At 40.4% G+C, this 23,707-nt stretch overlaps 1 protein-coding gene across 2 annotated transcripts in view; it reads left to right on the forward strand.

The window, feature by feature from the left end:
* scube3 (signal peptide, CUB domain, EGF-like 3) overlaps positions 1-23,707 on the forward strand; it is a 95,426-nt gene that overhangs the window by 37,769 nt on the left and 33,950 nt on the right. For both annotated transcript variants that reach the window (XM_011477411.4, XM_011477412.4), the window contains exons 3-4: positions 2,225-2,350; positions 12,126-12,260. In XM_011477411.4, coding sequence (XP_011475713.1) covers positions 2,225-2,350; positions 12,126-12,260 — 261 coding nt within the window. The remainder of the gene's footprint in view (positions 1-2,224; positions 2,351-12,125; positions 12,261-23,707) is intronic.

Raw genomic sequence — 23,707 nt, forward strand, 5'->3', positions numbered from 1 at the left:
TTTATGGAAATGAATGAGGAAGGATGTGAGGCATGTTTTCAGTTTTCTCTTTATTGGTCTCTTGTCAAGCCCAATTAAATCCTGAGAGAGGAAGTTTCAGAATGGACCATCAAGGATCATCGGCATCAAATGAACCAGTAAAGTGCTGAACCGTGTTTTCGGTTAGCCCTTTGTGGGTAGCTACAGTAGATGCCCTTCAACATTCATCATAACTCTAAAGTGCATGGACATCTGCTGACATCCCAGTCTACAATCTATTTTTCACTCTTTAAGGCCATTTTTAACCAAATATAAAATCAGTTATTTGTTAAGTAAAAACCATAGATGTCACATTTCAAGGCTTTTTTTTGGCAATAATTTGCTAATTTTAGAGTATTGTAGGCTTGAAAATGAAACATGGCATGCGGCCAAGTCACACCATGGCAGCGACTGTGCTAATTGCAACAGCTGTTTTTTTTTTTCAAAAGTACTCCTAGAAGGAAGTCAAAAAAGGTTAAGGTGTATTAAGTATTTTGTTGCAGTGATTATAACTTTAAAAAAAATAATCGGAAACAATAACGTGGCTGTATTAGCAAAGTGTTGTAAACTTGAGGCAACATTTCTCTTAGCTAGCCTACTTTTAGTTTCGCATGTCACTGGAAAATTTCTAGCCCTTTGAAAGTACATTTAAATTAAAGGAGATTTTTATTTGTGATGCTGGAACATTTGCTGTATCCCAAAATACTTTGCCAAATATTTTTTGTACTAAACGCAAGACCGATACTCAAGGAAAACAACAGAAATTGAAATGTAAATCAAAATGTTAACCAAGTTTAACTGCTAAAAAAATGTAATTAAAATTGTAATTGAGAATGAAATCTTTGAGACGTGCATTTTAAAAGGCACGTCACAAGTGAAACTGAAAAAAGGTCAGATAAATCTATCAGAGTAAAGGCCCGTTCACACCGGGACGAATTTTGCCGGCGATTTTCGCCGACGTTTAACGCCTCGTGACTAAACAAAGGGCACCAATGAGAGTGTGCACACCGACGCGAAAAAACGCCAAGCGTCCAAAAAAAAAAAACGCCTCGGGTTCGTTTTTTTTTTTTCGTCGAAATCTATTCGACCAATGAGAATGGCGCTATTGCACACGTGTCTGGAGCTTCTGAAGTTACTGGTGCTTGAAATATTCATGTTTTCTTTGTATTATTCTGACAAGCGCGTAAATACTTGCTCTCTTCTTCTGAGTGAAAAGCGACTTTAAGAAGCGTAAAGTTGCGCAGCGCCACCTTGTGTACAGGAGTATTTCTGTTTACATTAAGCGCCATCTAATGTCAGGGAATGAAATTGCATGTTTGCTCGGCTCATCGTCAGCGAAAAACGCCTGGGTGTGAACACAAAAAACGTGGCGAAAAACGCTGGCGAATAATGCCTGGCGAATATTCGTCCCGGTGTGTACGGGCCTTAAAGCTACAGACACTTGCCATGTGACTCATTCAAAAACGATCTAAACTTGGGCTCTTGAACGTGCATGGTGGTTACTCTAGACAAGCACGGAGGGGCTTCTTCTTCTTTTTCTACTTTTTACTAAGGCATGTCCGCCACCTGCAGTTGGAAGAGGATAGGTGTGAAAGGTTGATGCGGTGCAAATCTTACAAATCTTGCTCCAGATTTTTTCTTTCACTGTTCTGTTCTAATATATGAAGGACTTGGTGTCATGGAATTCCTACCAGGTACAAGCCGCAGTTGGCAAATGGTTGGCACTTCCATGCATTAAAAGGAATGCCATCCTCATGTCACGACCTGCATTCATCAGGCACGCGTTTTGTACGTGGAGCCTGAAAACAGATGGAAATTTTTGAATGTGCAAAATGAAATAGGGCTTTCATTGGAAATGGCCGCTTGAATATACATTATCGAGTGTGTGAACGCAGTGTGAATGTAGCTTCTGAGTAAAAACATTTTCATTCATTTTACTTGATGTTTCTTCTTTCTTTCTTTTTTTGTTTTTAATATTTTCTTACAATTTACTTTTAGACGGTCACCGTAGGAAACCATCAAGCTAACCAGAACACTTATGTCCTTAAAAAAAAAACCTACATGGTCTAAGCATTAATTGACAGTTATTTCAAATAATATATTCATGAACAATGAGTATCCTTTTACCTTATAGCTGAGCATTAATATGTGTAACAAAAGCTACATTTTATCAAACAGAAGATGATCCTCTTTCCTCTTTTTGTAGATGTTGATGAGTGTGCAACAGAGTACAACGGTGGCTGTGTCCATGAGTGCATCAACATCCCCGGAAATTATAGATGCACATGCTACGATGGCTTCCGCCTGGCACACGATGGACACAACTGTCTAGGTGAGTTAATGGATGACGTTTACATTTGCATAATTCTCCTGCACTTTTCACATCTAACTATAACTTTTGCTGGCTTAGCAATTTGAAGGGTCTTTTATCAGGAAAGAGTGCAATAATTCTTACCGGTTCGTATCAAGTTTCAAACCTAGTCTGATATAGTCCATGTGGCCGCATAAATCCATCTCTATAAATCTCTAATGTCACATCGCTGATGGTAATTTATGTTTCAAAGCTCAGCAGAGCTCCTATTAGACTGGTGTTTTAGATATTCCCTTTTCACATAGCAGGTTGTGTTTTTACATGTGTTTTTACAAAAGCAGAGCTGAGACCTTTTTTTTCCAATAATAAGTCAGATGAAAAGGAGGAAATTTATGAAGCACTTGACCCTGAGTTGAGTGCTCTGAGTGAGCTGTCAGTTCTTTCCCATGGTTTAAAATTTCACCGGTGCACCACTCGTTCAAGACGTGTTACACTAAAGAGGTAATGAAATTAGGGAAAATATTGCTCTCTTCCTGTTGCTGAGAGCTGAGACATTATCCACCCACCCCCAGCCTGTTTTTCTGTCTTTCTTCTTCTCCCCCATCCACCCACCATTCTTGCCTTTTGTTTTGAAACCCCCAAGTCAAATCATGTCGCTTCTCAGAAATCTTCCCCCTTTGGGCTTTATTTTCAGCATAATGCATTTCAATTAGCTTAAAACCTTGATTCTTGCTTTACTTTTTTACTTCTTTACAGAAAAATAAAGATTTCCCAGTCGTGACACACAAGGGTACCAACATGAAGTAATGAGTCACTGCTAAAGGAGGCTTTAAAGCAGCACTGTTGGATCCACAGTCACAAAACCCACATATCTGAACTGAATGTTCAGTTAAAGATATACTTAATAAAAGCATTCACATTGTGAAATTGATATTAAATCTCTTATGACTCAGCGATGAACCCAGGTTACTGTAGTAGTCTTTGCTTTCCTTCCATTTCTCTCCCAGCCTCTTCATCAGTTGTATCTACACTGTAAAGCAAGGCTATTTTCCAAGTCATTTAGTAATGGCGTTCAGCTCTGCACGGATCATTTGCCGCGCCACGGATCAGCTCCCGCTTTGCGTGCAGGTGTGTAATTGCAATATTTGGTTGTTTGGCCTCTGCTGTCATATCAAACAGAGATGTGTCAATCGATCTCTATGATATTCTGTCAGAAAAAAATTCCACATTGTATTTATTTCTTAAAACAACAATCTTATAAATGGGCAGAGACTGGAAAGAAAAATCTTTCTCATCTTCGATCAACTTCTAACCACTGAAACAACTTCCAAGTACAAATCTCAGCTTTTGCCTTCAGATCTGAAAGTTAGAGGTATATTGTAGTAAATATTTTAAGGACCCCCTCCAATGAAAACATGGACTTTTAAACATGTTCTTGTGGCATCTTTCTCCTGATGGAGGACATATATAAAGAAAATTAACCTAAAATTGCTTTTCAGAGTATTTCTTTATTGAAATCATTTTGAATCAGGAGCAGACAAAAACATTGCTGTTGGAAAAAGCTTGTAGGTGTGATGTAGTTGCTACAGTTGGCAGATGACAAGCTCCCTACTCCATTCCATTCTGATGCGTGACTAGATCCATGCACGTCTTCGTTTCCTTGTCTGAGCTGGCATCTGACTCAAAACTTGTACGGCTGGATTGCTCCAGGAATCCTTGCCATTTTTTTATTTTTTTGCCCCGGTAATGTTAAGTTGGAAGTGTGAGGGGCTGTAAGCTGGCAGGAGATCGTACAAGCAGATGGCTGATGGGAAGTAGGGGCAGGCTTTCTTCACACCAAGGGTTCCCCCCACAATGGAGAGACAAAATTCTAACGAACTCCTGCTGCTCTACAGAAACTGTGTCCTAGAAAACAACACAGGTTTTTGATTTTGGCAAAAAAAAAAAAACGGCAGAATCATAATCAAGAGACCACAGGGAACACTTTTGCAATAGATCAAAAGATGATCAGAGTAGGACCATAAACCATTCTCATACCCTCGTGCTCTGCTTCAGAAATAGTCACACAGGAGAGGACAGGAAGAGGTATAGAAGAGGTTTCACGCCGAAGCCCCAGCTTCCTTTCCCAGATTTAAGCTCATTTTGGCTACTGAGGAAAGATTAGGCTGTCTAGTCACTCAAAGCAGCTGGTTCCCAGATGAGGTCAGACCTTATCCAGATGTCCCAGAAGTAGAGGAAGAGACAGTCACCTGATCCTTTAAAGGTTCTTCAGTGTGGTGTGTCCAAACCTTGATGTGCTTCCCTTCGGTTTAGCACATATTGATCTTTCGCCAGGCTCCAGTGATTTCACTCATTTTTGTTCTGCCTCTGAGTGGGCAACGGTGTGTGGGACTGTTGCCACAGTGACACAAGTCAGGCCAGTGTGCATGCATCCCCATCCACATATTGTTTGCTTGCTAGCTGCTGCACGTGCCACACAGCCCCATGTAATTGGACGTGTTGGCAGCATAATGACATTGTACAGTATCTGAAGGCGACGGAGTGCTACTGGGAGCGTTGTGCATTCTCAGGTCCCCTTTCTGTTTGCCCAAAACCCCACAAAGATTTCAGAGAGTCAGCAGGGTGGAAGCAATGCAATATCATAGTGCTCTACTTCTGTCAGAGCCCAGAGAGAGATGTCATTCACCGTGTAATTTCACTCCCAGTGAGCTAGTGTACCTTCTCAAAATGTGCACTATGAGAAGCACTGAAGCATGTAAGAACTTAATTACATATCTTATAAAGGTCGCGACTTTATCTCTTGGAGGTGAGGGAATAAGAACACTTAATTGCATCACATCTTGACTGCTGAAGCTGTACGACCTTTTTTTTTTGTGAGCTGAAGGAAAAACAGTGGAATCGGTGTCAATTTAATCCAAAACACACATCCTCTTTACAATGAAAACCAGATGCAGGAAGGCCATTAGTTCCCCACTGTAGCACCAGCATCCCCACATTTATGACCTGTGTGTTTTGGTTAAAGTCCCACAGAAACCCCATTTCACTCTCATCATTGCTAGTTTGTTGAGCTCCACTCAAGTAGCTTAATAGCAAGAGCATCTGCGCAAATACTCCCTTTCCTTGCAACCACAAATGACAGCATTTCATTTCTATCTGGAGCAACGAAAAAAAAACACAAATAAAAATATTCCTTTTGCTACCATGAGATGAAATATCACAGTGGCATTTGGCCTTAGACTGACTCACTTGAGGAAACAAAGGCAGAATGTAATAAGTCCCACTAGGCCGCATTGCCACTGCACTGTTTGACTTTATCAATTTTGCCAGATAACTAAATGCAGCCATCACATTATGTGCATAAGCACAACTTAGCAGGCCATATTCATTTGATTTGTATTGACCAACACGGATTTGGCCTGTATTGATTGAGCAGGGCTCAATTTGCTGTGCAGTCTATGGGGAAATAAATGCCCTTTTACTTTAACCTTCCCCAGGGAGGTAATCCATGATACAAAAGGAGCACAATATAGCTTTGGAAGGGGCTTTGAGGATGTAGGAGCTTAAAAAAAGGTCATTTCAATTAATGCAGGAGGGTTTCCTTCTGTCATTCCGTTAGGCCGCTTTAACAAATGGGAAGTTTTCGATTGATGTACTGTTCAATAATGGTAAAAATCCACACGTTTTTTTTTATTTTTTTAAATCTTTTTTATTTTAAATCTTACAAGCTTTGGGTCTGTTTTTTTCTTAGATCAGGCACAATACATATTTGTTATGAAAGGGTAAAAGGCGGCATAACGTTACAAAATATACAATCTCTCCTGAAGAATAGAGTCTCCACTCATTCAGCTGATGCGTTTATTTATAGCTTTGATTTTTTAAACGCTATTTTTTCCTGATGATAGTTCTTTTAAGTTTTGCAAAAGGATGATCATTTAAAGAGATAGTCGACTCACAGAGGAGCAACACATCAGCAAAAATGATGTATCTGTAATGCTACGTTCACAGCATGTTCGTATTCTTAGCAGACGGTCTTCAAACTGGACTGTTGCTACCCGATACTAGCGCATGTACTCACAGTTAAAGGAGGCTTGTTGTGAAATGTCAAAGTGGAGCAAATCTCGTTCCAGTCTTCGTCTTACACAGCTCCGTTCCGATATATAAAAGACTTGGTGTCATATAAATGCGGCCGGGCACAAACCGCAATTATTAATTTCTCCTCGATGATCAAAGTTCAAACGGTTGGGACTTTCGTGAACTACAAAGGGCACCATCCAAACGCCACTGTCAAAATCAGGGTCCCTGATTGGTCAAAGTTAAACTGGTTTTATTTTCAACATGCGTTCTGTGGCTGTTTTGTACGTAGACCCCAAAAATGGTCGTAGAAACTTGTGAAGCTATGAATGCAAGAACTTTGAACCCACAAAGCACATTTTGGGAGTGACCACTTGAGCACCTGTTCCTGAGGCAGGTATGCATATCATACGAAATTCCTCTTTTATTCAATCAGCTTTCTGTCGTTTAGACTTTACTTTTACAATGCTACTATTTACTATTACTTTTATGTGCTATTGGACCCAGTTTGTGATATCTGTGCCATGAGATGTCCCTTTGCTTTTGTTGAGACATGCACAGACTGATCCGAACACAAAAGTCTCCATGTGAAGAGAGGAAAGTAGCTGGCGTGATGAGGTTAGGATAGATTTGAGATTGGTGCATTAGCCGGCTCCTGTAGACTAACATCTCTCTCACCCTGGATTGCGAAGACCCATCTACCATGAAATGAACAATTCTCACTGAGCCTACTGGCAGGGCCTTGGAAACCCAAATCTGCGATTGGGCTTAGCACGTGGAAGCACTGAGCTGGCTGGAAGCAGTCAGATGTCAAAGCAGAGCTGGTTGTCTCCTCGGCATAGCGCTGACGCTTATCCAGGGTTTATGTTGTTAAAATAGTTCCAGACGTGCTGAAAGAACAGAAGAATACCATTCGGTTTGATCTCAGCACATCATTTTTGTTTATTATAGGATTCGGGATTGTAGTTAATGCTTATTTACCAAAATCTGTTACCTTGGAAACAGACCCGGGGTCAAAAGAGCTTCAGTTCAGTCACAGCTCTATTATTTTCGCCTGAGTAATAGCATCAAAATCAATCCTCTCAGATCACATAAAACGCCTCGGTGAACGCAGGTTTTGTTTGCTTAGGAGATGAGAATCAATGAGGTGCAGAGAAATGGAGTCAGACAAATGGGGAAACTCTGCAAACTTCTCAATACGTGTGTCTTTTAGTAACACCAAGTTGTTTTATTTGATAGAAAGGGCTGTCCATTTTTTCAAACCAAAAAAAAAATGTTCATACTTTTTTTCACAAAGGGAGGCACAGCATAGAAGACAAAAGATAGGTGACATAAACAAGGTACCACAAACAATTCAGTAAGGCTTTTTGTGTGCGGGTTAGCCTACCTGATGGCCATCCAGCTTTCCTGAGTGTTGTGTAATTGTTACAGAGGTACCATGTTTTTTTAAACTGTAAATCGCAGCAGCCAAAAAATATATATATAATAAATAAGAAAAAAAAATCATATATAAGTTGCACTTTTGGGAGAAAAGTGCAACTTACTTTGCACTTATGGGGAATGCTGCATTCGCACTAAACATGATTCACGAATCAACTGAATAGCCTAAGTTGCCATTTTTTTGTCGTGCGTCAAATTCAATGCTCAACGCTTGTCCCAAAATGTGTTCATAAACTAGAAGTTCCTGTCGGGTGTGGGCAAAGCAACTGTCAAGTTTTTAGCCTCATTGCTACATGGAAATGTTGACTGTATATCATTTACAATGCATGGAAGACGTGGATGATGTTGAGAAATCAGGTCTATTTGCTTTGAAGAGCTCTCCAAAAGCATCAATGAAAACGTCTCCATGTCTGGGTTCCTGAGATCATTCAGTTTTTTTTTTTTTATATGCCGACCTTTACCTTCTACTGCAGGAACTGGGTCTGAACTTGGTAAGCAGTGACTTGGTACTCCTTTTTTTTAAGGTCAATTTGACTGTTTTCAAGCTATATCCTCTGCTTGAGCATCAGTTTGCTGTCTTGTTATAGACTGAAAATGTTCTACTGGTGCAAATTAAAATCCTAAAAAGGCCAGTATTTGTCCACTTACCTCCTTGTCTCTGGTCTGTCTGGACCACAGAGAGAGTTCTCTCTGATCCACAGCAGCGGGATGGATGCACAAGCTATGATGATAAACAGCAGCAGTTTTTCTCCCTCGCCTAGTCAGCAAAAAAAAAAAAAAAAAACGACCCCTAATAAGAACTGCAGTGTTAAGAATTTGTCCAAAACGAGGGTTTGGGAGTTTCTGTAAGGCAACCATCATGTTTACATGGCTCTAAAACTCTGTGCAAGGCCAAATGTTATATATACAGTCAAGGCTATCTCAGAAACCAGGGGACACGGCCTCGGCAAACACAGCCAATCTCTTAATCTCTCTCCATTTGAACACTCGTTTTTCCCTTCATGTCCTCAAGTGGAGCAAGGTTAGAGCACAGTCGTGTCTCATTTTTCAGAGGTGAGGCAGCCCTTTTAACTTGATTAAAACATTTTTTCCCATCCTCTGGAGAATTAAAGAGAGAGAAAAAAAAGTTGAAATTCCAAATAACACGAGCACTTCTCTTGGCCAAGCCAGAAACCCTTTCCGCTTGGAAATATTTGCTTTGGAAGCCAGACTTGCCCAGCGCACAACACAGGCAATTATGGGAGCTATTTAAACAAGAGAGATCTACTGACAGCCGACGCCTCATTTGAGGAGTTGAAGGAATCAGGAAATGAAACCTTCATTGATGCGCTGAGGGTATGGAAAGAGAACTTCCCCTGGGCCCTCTGAGGCTGGTTGCATATCTCACGTGTATTCTTTATACATTTGCATATTTTTCTTTTGGTTTGTGGGTGCTCTGAAGTGAGTTGATGTAAAGGTTTTATGCATTTGGATTACTTTGCTGTTACTTGTGGCTGTTTGTTGATACTTGCTAACAATTTATCTGTAAAGGTGCAGCTGCAGAATCCTACCAGCTTTCCTCAGTTCCAGTGTCCTTTCCTCAGGTGCTGTCACTCTCATGATAAAGCGATGAAATCACAAATAGTTACTTTTTCTGAGTCTAAATGTCTTTTAAAAAACATTTTTAGAGACCCCGCTCCATTTATTTGCAACAAGATGTTCTTCCCATCAGGTTTGACCAACACAACATATTGTTTTTGTTGGGATTTTTCTAATGAAATGTGAGAAAAGGACAGCACTCCTGGAGAGCTGACGACAGTCCCTGGTGCTCGCTCCTTTCAGCTCCAAAAATTTCTGTCCAGTCAGATATTACTTTCTGACTATACTATGGTGAGTTGACATGTGTGTGAATTCCTGTAGGAAAAAAGGGAGAAAGAAGGGGACTGAGTGAGGTTTAATTTCTTACATTTGAGCTGAGAATTCCCTAGAAAGGAAATCTAATCCAGAAGTCTTCTCACTTTGGACAAACAGACAGTGTATATTAGTTTTACAGTTTATTAAAAGAAACCTTGTGTATACAGCTGTTCAAGTCACAAGTGTGCGCTAATTGCGCATTCCTTATGTGTACCCTGACAATGAGAGTGTGGTTTATGTGGACATCCCTCGGCTTTCCTGTGTGCACTTACATATCACCTGCATCCCCAATTGTGCATGGTTAGTAAAGGGCCGGTACACGCACCTTACTAATGAGAGTGTGGCATAAGGTCATCGTATGACAGCATCACCTGAACGTCACAAGTGCATGGAACTTACATTACCCTTACAAATACTTCACAATACACTCACCACATGCACAACATTTGTACGTTCCATTTTTATGATGTCCTTGGAGGTGGCTGTATGAGTCTCAGGTGAACTGCAAGACACAGCTGTGTTCCCCTGTAGGGGCTGCCACTCCTGTTCTGACCCTCCATAGGCACGGAAAATCCAAAAACCCACAGCAACCATACAAGTCAACCCGGCGTACAGATGTATGCACATCGACAACACAAGGAAAACAAGGAGGACAGTAATCTATCTGGACAGTGGCCACAGACGGATTTAATGTCAAATAATTTTTTTAAAGACCGGTCTGTACAAGGCTGAAGTGGGCATCCAAAAATATTTTTAGCTCCCAGTTTCCCTTAATTTCTGAGGGTGAAGTTTATCTATATGCCCTGTAAAATATCTGCAGCTGCTTTAAACTTTATTTGTACACCTGATTGTATGTAGGAACCAATAAAATGGGATCTAGATTTTCCCTTCACACAGAACTGTCAAAGTGGAAGGTAAAAAAATCAGATGCCAACTTTTAAGGTGTGACGGATAAATCCAAAAAGAACAGTCACTAAAACTGGTATTTTTTTACCTTTCACTTTATCCCGTTAGGGGTCGCCCCGACGAATCAGACACAGGTGGTTTGGAAGAGAGTTTTTTTTCTTTTATGGCGGATGCCCTTCCTGACACAACTCTGGATTTTCAAGGCACAGGGAGACCCAGATAGACAAAAGTGTGAAGGGTCTAGCCTAAGGAACCACACTGGATTCTGGCTCATTGCACACCCTGGGAACGGCAGTACTTTAATAGCAGCATCCGTGTAACAATACAAAGTTGGTTGATGAGTGTAATGCATGATTATTATAGGATGTGTGGAAATCATTGTCACAATAAATCCATATTTGAAGTAAAGACTCCTAGTTTTTGTCTGTTAAATGCAGATCTCTTTTTCTTTGAAGTCAAAGGCTCTTCTTTTATTGTCTCTCTGGCTCTTTTTTGTGGAAACAAACTTTCCAAATGTGTTTGTTTTTTGTTAACTTTGCTAGCTTGGGGGTTTCAATTTAGTTGTCAGCACAGCACTTCTAAGAAAGTAGCAGATGTATTTTTGACACGTGTTACCGTGCAACTTGACATGTGTCAAGAATGAGTCTGATCTGGTGGGGAAATTCTAGTAGTTTTTCAAAATAAAACTTCCTTGACTATCAGATTATAAATAAAACCGAAAAAATATAGGTTGAGGCATGGTACCAACTGCCCTGGTCCATGGCTGGGAGGTTGGGGACCACTGCATTAAGAGATGCTCCCCACTGAAAAAAATGTGACACTGAGATAGGCAAAAAGACTAATTTCTTACAATCTGAAATGACCTCAACAGCTGTCACTGGTGGTCAGTTTCTTGCCTTACTCTGCGGCGGAATGAGACCTCGGGCGACACGACAGTAGATACTTAAAGTAAGCTTTACCCCAAGCACAACATAGGAAAACTCACCCCCCCCCCTTGTCTCCCCACATTCCTCCAGCCGTGGGGTTGACAGACACTTGTCATCAGTAGGTACTCTGGCCTCGGTGGATCAGGTTTCCCTCTTGCCATGGGATTGTGCTGCATGTGCATTTTCATGGCTTAGTGCTGCACAGTTGGAGGTTTTCAATGCTGCTCTGCTGTCTGACTTTGTCAGGCAGGCACAACCAACTCTGATAGCTTAAGTCAACTTCTTTTCTTTTTTTTCGGAAATGTAAGTCAATTGAATTGTTTTGTGTGTATTGATTGTGTTCTCAGGTACTCTTATGTGGGGTCATCGACAGTATTACTATTAATAGGAAATGTGTTGAAGGTTCACTGTTACACAAAGAATAGGCCCTTCTTCCTCCCCCTCTCCTTTGAACAAGTCACGATTTGATACTAATCTGTGCAAATGTTAGTTATGACTCAAAGAGCCTTCATTAATTTTGTTCTTTGCTTTTGGATGTTTGTGTGTGTTTCTTTTGGCAGATGTGGATGAGTGTTCAGAGGGCAACGGCGGATGCCAACAGATTTGTGTCAACATGATGGGAAGCTACGAGTGCCGCTGCAGAGAAGGCTTCCTCCTGAGTGACAACCAGCATACCTGCATCCAAAGACCTAAAGGTCCTTCATATCCACACATGTGCATGTTATCATGTTTAAACAGTCTGAAACCTTGAGTTCATATTTGATCTTGCTGAGTCAGTAGTTTAGGAAAATATTCCATTCCGTGCCCCCCCCCAGGTTTAACCTGAGGATAAGATCAATCCTAAAAAGTCTCACTAGAGGATTAAAGGGAAAAAGGCTCCAATTTGGAGGGAGTAAAAAGGTAGAGGGGGATAAATCTCTTTTTGTTTTCCAGCCAGCCTTTCAAATTGAAGCAATCTAGTGCTTGGCAGCATTTAAGGTATCTGTGGAATGACATTGGCCTACGGGGGGACTCCGAACAGAAAAAACAATTAAAGGTGTAGCCAGAGGCAGACGCACCTTTTGTTTATAGAGCAATCCTGTGGGATGGAGACATGACAGGAGCAGAGCCAACCTGCTCTGAGGCTCACTAGAACACAGCAGCAGCAGTGCTGCACTTAGTCAAAGGGCCTGAGCTACTAAAGTGTGTAAAGAAATTTGTGCAAACATGATGGCACACACTTTACTGACTGACCGATTTTCATGTGTTTTCATGTGTTATGTTTGCCTATGATAACTATGGATTAGGAGAGTTTTTGGCAAAACACACAAAAAAAGAAGGAGGAGTGGATAGAAATAGATCAAAGTACCACACACATTTTATTTATTTAAGGTGAAGCAGGATTGAAACCATTGTCTTGGGTCCGTATTTTGCACATCTGAGAGGCAGGTGCAAACTTGTGCAAGTGCATGCACATAGGACTGCAGTCCGTATTTCCAGGAGGAAGAGTAGGGAACAGGGAGAGTAAATCTTTATTGCTCTTGCAAATGCTTTAGGAACACCAGAAACAATGATAATCACGGCATATCTGCTATCCAGCGTTGTGACCTTGGAGCTTAGGGATAAGTTGAGGGCCGATATGGAACCAGTTATCAAAATTTAAGCTGTTTTTAAGTTTTAAAAAAGTGTTCTCCTTAATTTCTGACATTACATTTTATTTCTTTGCATACAGTCTGTTCTCAGCCTGTACCTTATTCTTTTTTTCTGGATGGTGTTATTGGCCATGATCAGCATAGACACACTCTGATCTGCTGCTGAAAGTGGCCTCAGCATCCTGCCTTAGCGCTCATATCCCAGAAAACAAGGCACACCTCGTGCAAAAGACATGTCTTCAACAGCTGCAGTATTTTTTACAGAAACACAGGGTTTACGCCGCTGCAGACGTCACATTGCAATTATTCCATGTCCACCAACCATGCAGCAAACACTAGATCCTCATTAAAATACTTCTGTGTGTGTGTGCCTGTTATTCATTGTGCAATTGTTCTTAGCTGATCACCCACAAATCTTAAACAAACAACTTGGGCAATTCATTTGAGCTCACTCTCAATTTTAGTCTCTATTAGTATTCTCAGTAAACCAGGCCCTCTTTGTTCAAACACGCTGAAAAATACCTCTCCAAGTTTTATCCAATGCTGAACTCACAAAGGATTGTGGATTAGTTTATATTTATCTGACTATTAACCAAAATCGATCCATGTGAGCCTGCTCAGGTTTTGAAATACAGAGTTCCCTTCTTATATCGCGGTTCAGCTTTTACTGTCTCGCTGTTAAGCAGATTTTTTTTTAGTGCTAATTTGCACGCTTTTTTTCTCCCTCTCATTATCTCTCAAGTCATTATCCTTCCACCACCATGCTTAGTAATTGTTTTTGCTTCGAGAGAGATAGATTATAATTAAATTATCTTTAATTGGGTTTTCATCCACACAAAGAAAATTGCAAAAGAGGTTGTTTCAGACAAAACTATGGCATGCCTGCAAATTGTATTTAGAGAGAAGAGATTTTCTATCTGTTTAAATGAATGATTTGGCACCTATTTTGTTTTTAATGATCATAAAATGTAAAAGTAAAATTTTAAATGAGGCATTCAGAGTCTAGGATATAACTCTTGGGTTTTGTATAGTTTTTTCAGAAAATCCTGCTGGTGCTAATTCCAGACAAGTTGGGAAATGTCCATGCTGTTTTCCTCTGATTATTAATGGCTATACAGCGACAGATTCAAGTGTATTTGAAAGTAGCCACGGAAATGTCCAGATTTCCCTTCTGAGAACATGGAAGATGTCTCTCTTCCCCCCCCCCCCCCCTTCAGATTGTGGTAACAAATCTGAATGATGGAAAACATCAGACTGTCCAAACAACTTCAAACTGCTACAAAATTTAATAAGAAAAGGTCATTTTTTGCTTTCAAAAGTCAGTCATGCAGCTACACCAAATAAAACATGAAAGAAGGAATTTTGGAAGTTTGAATGTTTTAGGATTAAAAATGATACAAATGAAACATTGATCATTTCTTTGTCACAAAGTAATTGCAATAATTGAATGATGATGCAGCTATAATATACTTTAAAACAAACATTAATGCACTAAAGAAGCTTAAATGAAGCACATTTAAAAGGAAGTTTCAGATTTGTCCTTGTCTAGAACCTTTTTCTCCATGACAAGCAACCATCATTGAGATTCTTGTCGGAGCTTCAGTCATTAATCTAAACAAGTATTGGAACAGTTTCACAGCTTAGTTCACCAAATGTTTGTTAAATGAGTGCCCTTATATAAGATATACAAAGAAAGCTGATGGAAAATATTGATCTGTTCTCGAATCTGCTTCTCGGATAAAGAGAACAATCATCCTCTAATGTTAAATCTCCTGCTCTGCAATTATAACAATGTCTGTTATAATGAACTCAAGCAGGGTTCACATTCCTGAGAACCTTTATAGCCATCGCGCCTTCAGCTTGTTTCAGTTGTACCACAGAAAATACATCTATTCAATCATTTAAGGAAAACACTTGTGATTTTATCTGTCAGTGAAGCTTTCAGGTCAACTGAAATTAAAGGACCTATATCCTGCTATTCTGAAGCCTTTTATAGTAAACAATATCCATGTATATAATAATGTATTACCTTTGGCACACAAAAGGACAGTTTTTTTTATGAATTATTCATTGTGTTCCTGAGCTCTTTTCCAAGCCAGAAGTAAGACGACTTGATCTCTGAGGCTCCAGCTTTCTCTCCTTGTGGGTCCCGCCCACTTCATGAGGTCAGCCTTTAGCAGCATGTCAACACCCAGACTAAGATGGATGTCCATTTTGTGCATATCAAAGGAAATGGTTTTTGCCAATCACCGCTAGCTCCATGGAGAAAGTGGGTGTAACTGTTAGTCTGGGGGCGGTGCTGTTAGCTCAGACTCTTCCTGGAAGGGGCTGTTCCCCACTTTCATACGTAAGAATGAAAGGACCCACTCGTTTATGTGGATTGGGAGGAGCTGGTGCTCAGACAGCAGGTTTTTAAAAGGAATGCTCAGTGATGCGTGGATAGATCAAAATACCGCTTTGGGGTTGTTGTTTTTTTGAGGAATTAACATTATAATACACCTAAAATCTCGAAAAAGTGGATTTTGCATGAGTTAAGCCCTTTAATGGAATAAAACCATGCCATGTCCTCCTCCTTTGATGATTGTTAGCACAGTAAGCAGGATGTCCCAAACCACACACATTTGCTGAATGCTGACTTGTAAAAGCAGACAGATGTTAAGATCGTGACTCATCCAAGGACATAGTCCTCTGTGGTGCTTCAGGTTGAGTTAATGCTTTGTAAAGCCTCTGTTCTCCATAAAAGTGCACTAGATCAACAAGCACATTTATACTTTAATGACTAATTATTCAGTTGCCTGCGGATAGCTTCATTTTTATTTTGATAAGGTTACATTGTGTATCTATTAAGATTCTTTTTTTCTTCTTTTTTTATTTGCAGTGCGTTTCATCTCATTCAGGAAACCTAAACACATTAAGTTCTGATTGTTTGCTCATATTTGGCTTTCATCTCTGTCTTTGATAAGCCAACCGCTGGTGCTGGGATGCATTAGATTGTGATGGTTTGAGTCCCTTCAATGGTGAAATGAGAATCTTGAAAGTCTAGTTTATGGGAATCTGTCTGGCCGAGTGAACTCTCTGTGTTTGCCTTTCATAAATGCAATGTTTTTTTAAAAGTGGAGTTAAAAGGTAAAACACATGTTCCACGCTCCACTTCTATATCTGTCCATAAAAAAAATAAGGAGCAGGCTACTGAAAGATGTTTTCTCGTCCAGTTTTTTTCATTCTACATAGATAACCTGTCTCCAGTTCCTTTCTATTTATTTTCTTTTCTCAGACGAGTGCCAGATGGGTCAAAATATTAAAGCGGCTATAAATCTACACATTTTTCCTTTTCTCATCAGAGACTGAATGTCATTGCTTCCTTATTGGTGAAAGATTAATAGCCAGAGCAACCACTTCTTTGCTTATTATCACAACAGTGTGTGCCGGAGGGGGAAAATGCAAGTAATGAGGCAGCCAGTTTGCTGAAATATTGGGAGGCAGCCCTGCTAAAGGTGCTGCGAAACATCCAAAATCATTGAGAAAATGAAGACAGATTTAATCTCCCAGCCAAGTCAGTTTTAATGCAAACCCCCCCCCCCCCCCCATGCATCCTGCCAGCCTGCCTCTTGAATACTGCAGCCTGGGGTGCAGTTATCTCATGAGCTTTATTGCTGTCATTAAAATGACATCAGCTTTCCATTCTTTTATTATTGGGTCAGGTGTTCTGTGAGCAACTTTCACTGTGCACATCTGAGTGCAGAGGAGAGGCGGTCACTGCATTTCCTGCTGCTGCCATTCTGTTTCACCTGCTGGTATAGTGAGCCTTTGTTAGCAGGGAGCCTGTGCCAATTGGGCAGCAGGGGTCTTCTAGCTTCCCAGCTAATGACAAGGCTGCTGCTGCTGGCCTGTCTGATACAGATTCCACCCTGCCCCTCTCAGCAGGTCAAACTTTGACCAAATGAGATTCTCCATCATGTAGATGTCCGGAATGCTGCAGTTCATTTGTGCCCCTCGAACATCTCAACTTGTCTTAAAATGAAGTCCCTTCAGGGGGAGTCCAGGGGTTTAGTACGGTAGTTGGCAGGAATGCCGTTTAGGTCTGGAGCGGTTCCGCATCTTTTGCGTGGGATTTATTTTTTCTTTCATTTCGGAGGATGATAGGGACTGCATGAGATGCGATCCAACTCATTGCGATTCAAGAATTTTGGTCTACCCACCCATCCATAATGTCAGTTCTGTTCATTTTTGGTGGGCAATTTAAACAACTGTGTATTGATGGGGTGAGTAATTTATAGCAACTTCTTATTCAGTTCTTTTGTAATCTTTTTCTAACAAGAAAACACACACTGTCAAAGGAAATATTTTTTCTTGAGCAGCTAAGTGAGGTCTGACCCGTTAAGGCTTTTTTTTGGGGGGGGGGATCCTGGGAATTTAGGAACATCAAAGACTGAGGTAATCCTTTGGATTTTGGGTCAGAATTTGGATTGGAAATTTTGAAGAATAAACACCATTTGGAACATTTTCAGGGCCATGACTGATTGGTACAAATTTGTATCACAAAACCATTACAATAATTTTAAAAGTTTCCAAAACCATACTGTGGAAGAGTTTGATTTCAGGCTCGGTGCTCAAAGTTTGTGTCAGTTTTATGGCAAAAGCATTTATACCTTTGAAGTGCAGACTCCAAGAATAAATTGCAATGCCTGTTAAAAAGCTACTCTTCCTCAGTTACAACTTCCATTAACACCCTTCTCCCCCCACACATCCAGACACGTCTGCTCCCCAAAGGGATTGTTAGCCCGTGTGCCACAAATTTCAAAATAGAAGACGGACATTATCGTGCACTTACAGACGTTTGTGTGAACATCCACCTAAATCAGCAATTACTATTTCATTTTTAATCCCGCTGCAGGCACAGCCAGCCATAGAGAATATGGAATCTTCTGCTCACTGTTCAAATACTTTACTCAGTTGTGTCATATGATGAATTAGTTTTTCTCTTTAGTCATGACGTTCCTCCAGAGTGAAATCATGCTTTGGTTCATTGAAAATGGAAACGATAGCACACTTTGTCTAAATGGAGAATATTTGTTGCAGATTCACATTCTATTCTCATGAGATAACCCATGAATAAAAATACTGTTTATGTGTTACCAGAGGATGGAATTTTTGGAATTTACCGGGGTTTTTTTGGGTTTCTTTGTTCATATTCTGTTGTATTTGTTGTCCCATAGCTGGAGGGAAGAAGGTTCCTCCTTCTGGTTCTCAGTAGGCCTGCGTTCTTTGCCCGCCTGTCTGTGCATTGACCAAAGACCTGTTTTTACAAGTGCAGAAGGTGCTGCTCCATTGCCCTCCAGCCCAACCATATAACCAGACTTTTTTTTTTCCTATTCTAAAGAAGTGGAGCGAATGCTTTGAGGTGCAGAGACAAAAACATACTTTTTTTCTGAAGTCTACTCTGTTCTTTGTCTCTCACTGTCTGTGTCCTCTCTATGCCATCTACTCTTCTTTTCACTCTTCCACACCTACACCAACCTCCACCTTTGACCAGGCAGCAAAAAGTGCAGAGACGGACACCATTTCCAGATGCTTTGATTTTGAAAGCAAAAAACAAAAAAACAGCAGTCCTCCTTACCTGTGCTTTAAAAGCTTGTTGCAGCCAGACTGTGCTCTTCTGGGCTGTCGTTTTTTTTCTCTCAGGAGGGTGCCCGGCTCCTTTGGGAGAGCACAGAGAGGTGACCTTGATAGAGTGAGCAGGGTAGAGTGGCACAAACTCTGCAGGTTCTGCATACCTGTCTGTGACACAGATGGGCAGGCACATTAATACAGGTGCTATAGGCATATATTATGCAAATACAGCTGCATTTCAATCCAGCACGTATTTCAAAGCAACTTTGAGCGTGCACACACATTGATTCCACATTACATACACTCTTAAGCACCATCTCAAGTGTAGGATATGATCTAGTGAAATATTCTCCTTGGAGAAGTTATTTTACATGTTTATAACTTCAGACTGATTGAAGTTCATCGTTTTGCATCATTCCAGCATCCCAACAGTGGAAACCAGACCAAGCTGTAGATTATGAGCTTTGACAGAGGTGTGTATCAGTCCAAAAATACAGCTGTCTTTTCCATTATCTGGTTGTTTATGAGTCCTCTTTAAAAGAGAGGGGGAAAGGAACCGCTCCAATGAAGCTTTTGGGGCTTTTAGAACGCCACACAACTAAACAGTAGCACTTGGATAGACTTTCTCTTCGCTTCAACCAAAGCCGCTGGGTAAGGGGGTCGTCTCCTGACCGACTGGCTGCCCAGTTTGACCATCTGTGGTGCGGCTTGGCTCAACCCTATCCCGCTCTTCCCCCTCATTCTCCTTTCCATGCGCTGACATTTTTATCCTCCCATTAAAACTTTTAAGGGCCCATTATCTAGGAGGAAGGAATGCTGCTTTAATGGTGTGTTGGCTACATTCTAAGTCCCTTTCTTTCTTTGTATCCACCCAACATAAGGTAGCTGCTTAAAGTTCTCCAGCGTAGAGGGGGCTGGCTCCCCTCTCAGTTGTATGACAGCGGCTCAGCACGGACCATGAGCCCCCTTTTCACTGCTCCTTGCACTCAGTGTAGACTATAAACCCTTGGCATGCCTTCCACCACTTCAGTCTCTTTGTTTCCCTCTTTCCATTGCATGGATTTTTGGCTTTAAAGGAGCTTGTAGTGCCATGCTAAAGAACTTGAGGTCTTCTTGTTTCTTTTGTTTGAAGATCACAGGAGTTATTGCCTGCACCATAGTCGTTTGCACTATATATATTTTCAAAAATTTTGATTGATTCAATCCTGTTTCTTACAAATAGAGCCACTTGATGATCCCAGTACTTTAATAAATGCCAATCTGAGTGATGCATTTAATCATGTCTGGAGTCATCTTCCATACAGAGCAAGCAGTTGGGTGACTGTGGAAGCAAACAACCTTTGAAAGAAGGAAACTGTCAGTAAGAGCTGATCATCTGCTGTGAGCAGTTGTGTTCAAAAAGTAAAGAAAAGACGCACAAGAACAGGAAATTCATATGCACCAAAGTAAGAAGAGCTAGTGAAAGCATTAATGAAATATGCATGTATAATTATAATCAGATCAGGCAGAACAGGTCTAAAATGAAGAAGATTGGGAAAAAAAACGTGTTATAAGGGATCCCGGCCAGCAGTCTAAGCCTATAGTAGTTTAACCTAGAGTAATTCAAATTCAAAGTTTTAAGTATAGCCAAAGAAATTGTAAGAGTTGGTAAAAAAAAGAAAAAAGAAAATTAATTTAGTGTAATTAATGAAGCTGTTAATTGGAGAAAAATTGAATTCTTTTTTGCTTGATGGAAATGAAGCTGGCACAGAAAAATTAGGAAGCTTTGAATTTCAAGTTTTTATTGCTCATTGTCAATGATATGAGGTAATTAGAGCCCATTGTATTGGTTCTTTAATTGTCTAATTTTCAGAACCAGCTTTAGTTTCTTATTTTGCTCATTTTATACTAGATTTTGGTAGCAGAAAAATCCAAGTGTCTGGTTCAAAGGTCCCAAGAGATTTACAAAAGTTAAGGGGACTAGAAGAGCGCACTCTTTGAATCTAGTATTCCTATTTCTCCGGGAGGGTTCCTGGCAGTGTGAAACTCTGTAAAATCCCAAATCCACATTGGTTGACAACGAAATCTTACCACAGCTTTTTCTGTCCAAACTTTTGAGCAGGAAGCAGACACTCACAGGCAAGGCAATTGGTTTTAACACAAATGTCATATTTTTAAGTGTTTTTCTTTTTTTATATTTATAGTTGCAGAAATTTGTACAATTGAAAAAAAAAATATGTTTCGGAGATTGCCTTGCATTTGCTTCATTTGCAGAAATAAAAACGCCGCTCTCACATTAAGCTGTTTGAAGTAACAAATGGAATGGTTGAATATTTGATGCACCAGCCTGGTTTTCAGGAAATGCAACTACAATGAGAGATTTGAATTAGAAAAAAACAAACAAACAAAGGTTTATGAGTGTCTCAGAGTATTTTTTCGTTTTCTGTTAGCCGAGTCCAGTAGAAGTGAAATTGATGTAGGAGGGGAACAAACATGTTGACTGTATCTGAAATAAAAATGTTTAAGCCTCGAAAAAAATAATTAAAACAGGAAAGGAAAATAGTGAAAGCAAAAATCATCGAATGTGACTAAACTTGAAGAATTTGGAGGAAGAAATGGGACATGGATAGAGAAAAGCCAAACGTAAACCGTTATTCCCATCAAAACAGAGGAAAATACGTCACTGTAGACTGATGAGAGCCATTAGTGGATGTTAAATAAGTAAAATGAAAGTCATTTTCATGATCTATGTGAAGTTTCCATCCTGCAAAACAGATCTGACAGCCGAGAATGGTGCAGTCTGACACATGGAAACACTGTTTTTTTTTTTCAGAAGTCTCTGCAGTTTATATGAAACAAACCACAATGTGAAGTCACACAACATGTGGTCTTCTTTCTAATCAGCGGTCATTCATTTGCATGATGTTTTCCTGCATTCACAGGCTCACATTTTTACCTTCTACTTTCTAACCCTGAGACCCGACTTTCACACTCACTCGTGCCAGAGGTTACTGAATAATTCATCACAAAGATAGTCCTTTTGTTGGACTGATGTAATTGCACTGACAGTGGAAGGCAAAAAAAATAAAAAAATTAAAAACAATACAAAAACAAAGTAGCTAAGTCTCTCATTTATTTATTAGTTTTTAGTGATTTCAGACATTTTTTATTTAGATTTTTGGGTTCATATCTTGGTTTTTATTTCTTTCTTATCACTAATTTAAATGCAGGATATTCACGTGATGAATAAAATGACTAATTACAGTTGAACGTATGATTAAAATTGTGGAAATAGCTGATTCTATTCTTTTTTTTATATCAAAAAACAAAAAAAAAAACCTGAAGGCCTCTGGCAGCATGTTAAGAGGGAATTGCATATGTTGGATGAAAACTGGGTCGAGGAACAGGCTAGTCGCATCAACGCTTTGGCTTGAATGGGCCCTCAGAGAGATGAAGGCCCAGGTTGTGCCTTAAGCATCTCATTTGCAAAAGTGGCAAAAAGCGGCTGGAGAAAATGACAAGGAAATGAAAAGTGAGGCTCGAGGTGCATAATATAACCCTGCTCAGCAAACTGTGCCCCTCTGGGGACTGGATGAAAAAAAATCCAATCCCCGCTAAGGCCAATAGATGTTTGCTTGTTGCTCTCGCTGCATGTAAACACCCAGCTGGAGGAAGAGATCACAGAAATTCACATTAAGCATTCACACAACCACCAACAAGTCATTATAAGCAGCTTCTATGTTGTTGCTTTACTTTGCTGTTAGGACCAGTGGTTGCTCAGCTCGGAAACATGGCGCAGCAGGAAAAGGCTGTTGTTGCTCTTTGACGCTCACATCAACAGTTTTGACAGGAAAGTCTGAGAGGATTGTGTGACCTGCTGACACCTGTTGACAGACCCTTAAGTGATGGACAGCCAGGAGGTCAGATTTGTCAGTGTGAGGAGGATCTGCTCTTTTAAGCGCAGACACACAATTCCTAAAATCAACCTTTTGAATAAAAAGCCATTTCATATCACAGGCTTAGACCTGTTACAAACACACCTATTTGGGGGCAAAATTCAACCGTACAAATGAGTAATTCAAGCATGTGCTTTGTGAAAAGCTTGTTCACTTCCCTTTACAACCTTTTCACCAACAGCATTAATCTGCAGCGTGACAGCTCACAACTTCCACTTCATTTACACTTTACAGCAAGGTTACATGAGCTTTGCCGTGTGCTGACGCTCCCACACACATATGCAAATGATTCAATATAAATCAGAAAAGTTGGCTAATTAAAGAAGTTAGACCTCCAAACACCCTTCAGTGTCACAGCAGATTTAATGAGACATTATTAGAGATGTCCTCTCGCTCCCCACCTCCCCGTTCGCCAGCAGAGACGGCGAAACTAAAAATTTGGTTTGGTTTATAATGAGCCAAAGAGCCAGGGTTTGCCACCACGTCTGTAGCAGCAACAGCCTATCACGGATCGGTCCACTCGTGTGAAGACTGCAGAGCAAAACCCGTTGGGAGTGTGTGTTAAAAAACATTACATAAAGTCCCGGGTTATTCCAGGTGCATGTTGGGTAACATCTGTGGTTTTTTTTTTTCCTTTTATTATTCTGGTTGCGTTGATCTACTTTAGCCACATACGTGAAGAAATACTTCATCTGTGATGACTCACGGAGGTTAATGCTGACACCCCTGCTTTACAGCAATCACTTTTTATCTCAGCCTCCTAAACCAAGGCCTTTTTCGGTGCTTTGTTCTTGCTCTCTTTACTTTATGGGGGATTGCCTCAATTAAAATTACAGGTCTAGGGGATCTACTCCTGTTGGGAGTTTTAACCTTTCTTTTGGCAGCCTCCTTTTATTGCCTGAATAGAATGAGCTTGTTCCAACAAGTGCCTGAACCTTTTTGAAAGGGTACTGGGCACGTCAGTCA

This window comes from Oryzias latipes, chromosome 7 (genome assembly GCF_053564925.1).
Source record: "Oryzias latipes strain Hd-rR chromosome 7, Olatipes_Hd-rR_3.1".
Lineage (NCBI taxonomy): Eukaryota > Metazoa > Chordata > Actinopteri > Beloniformes > Adrianichthyidae > Oryzias > Oryzias latipes.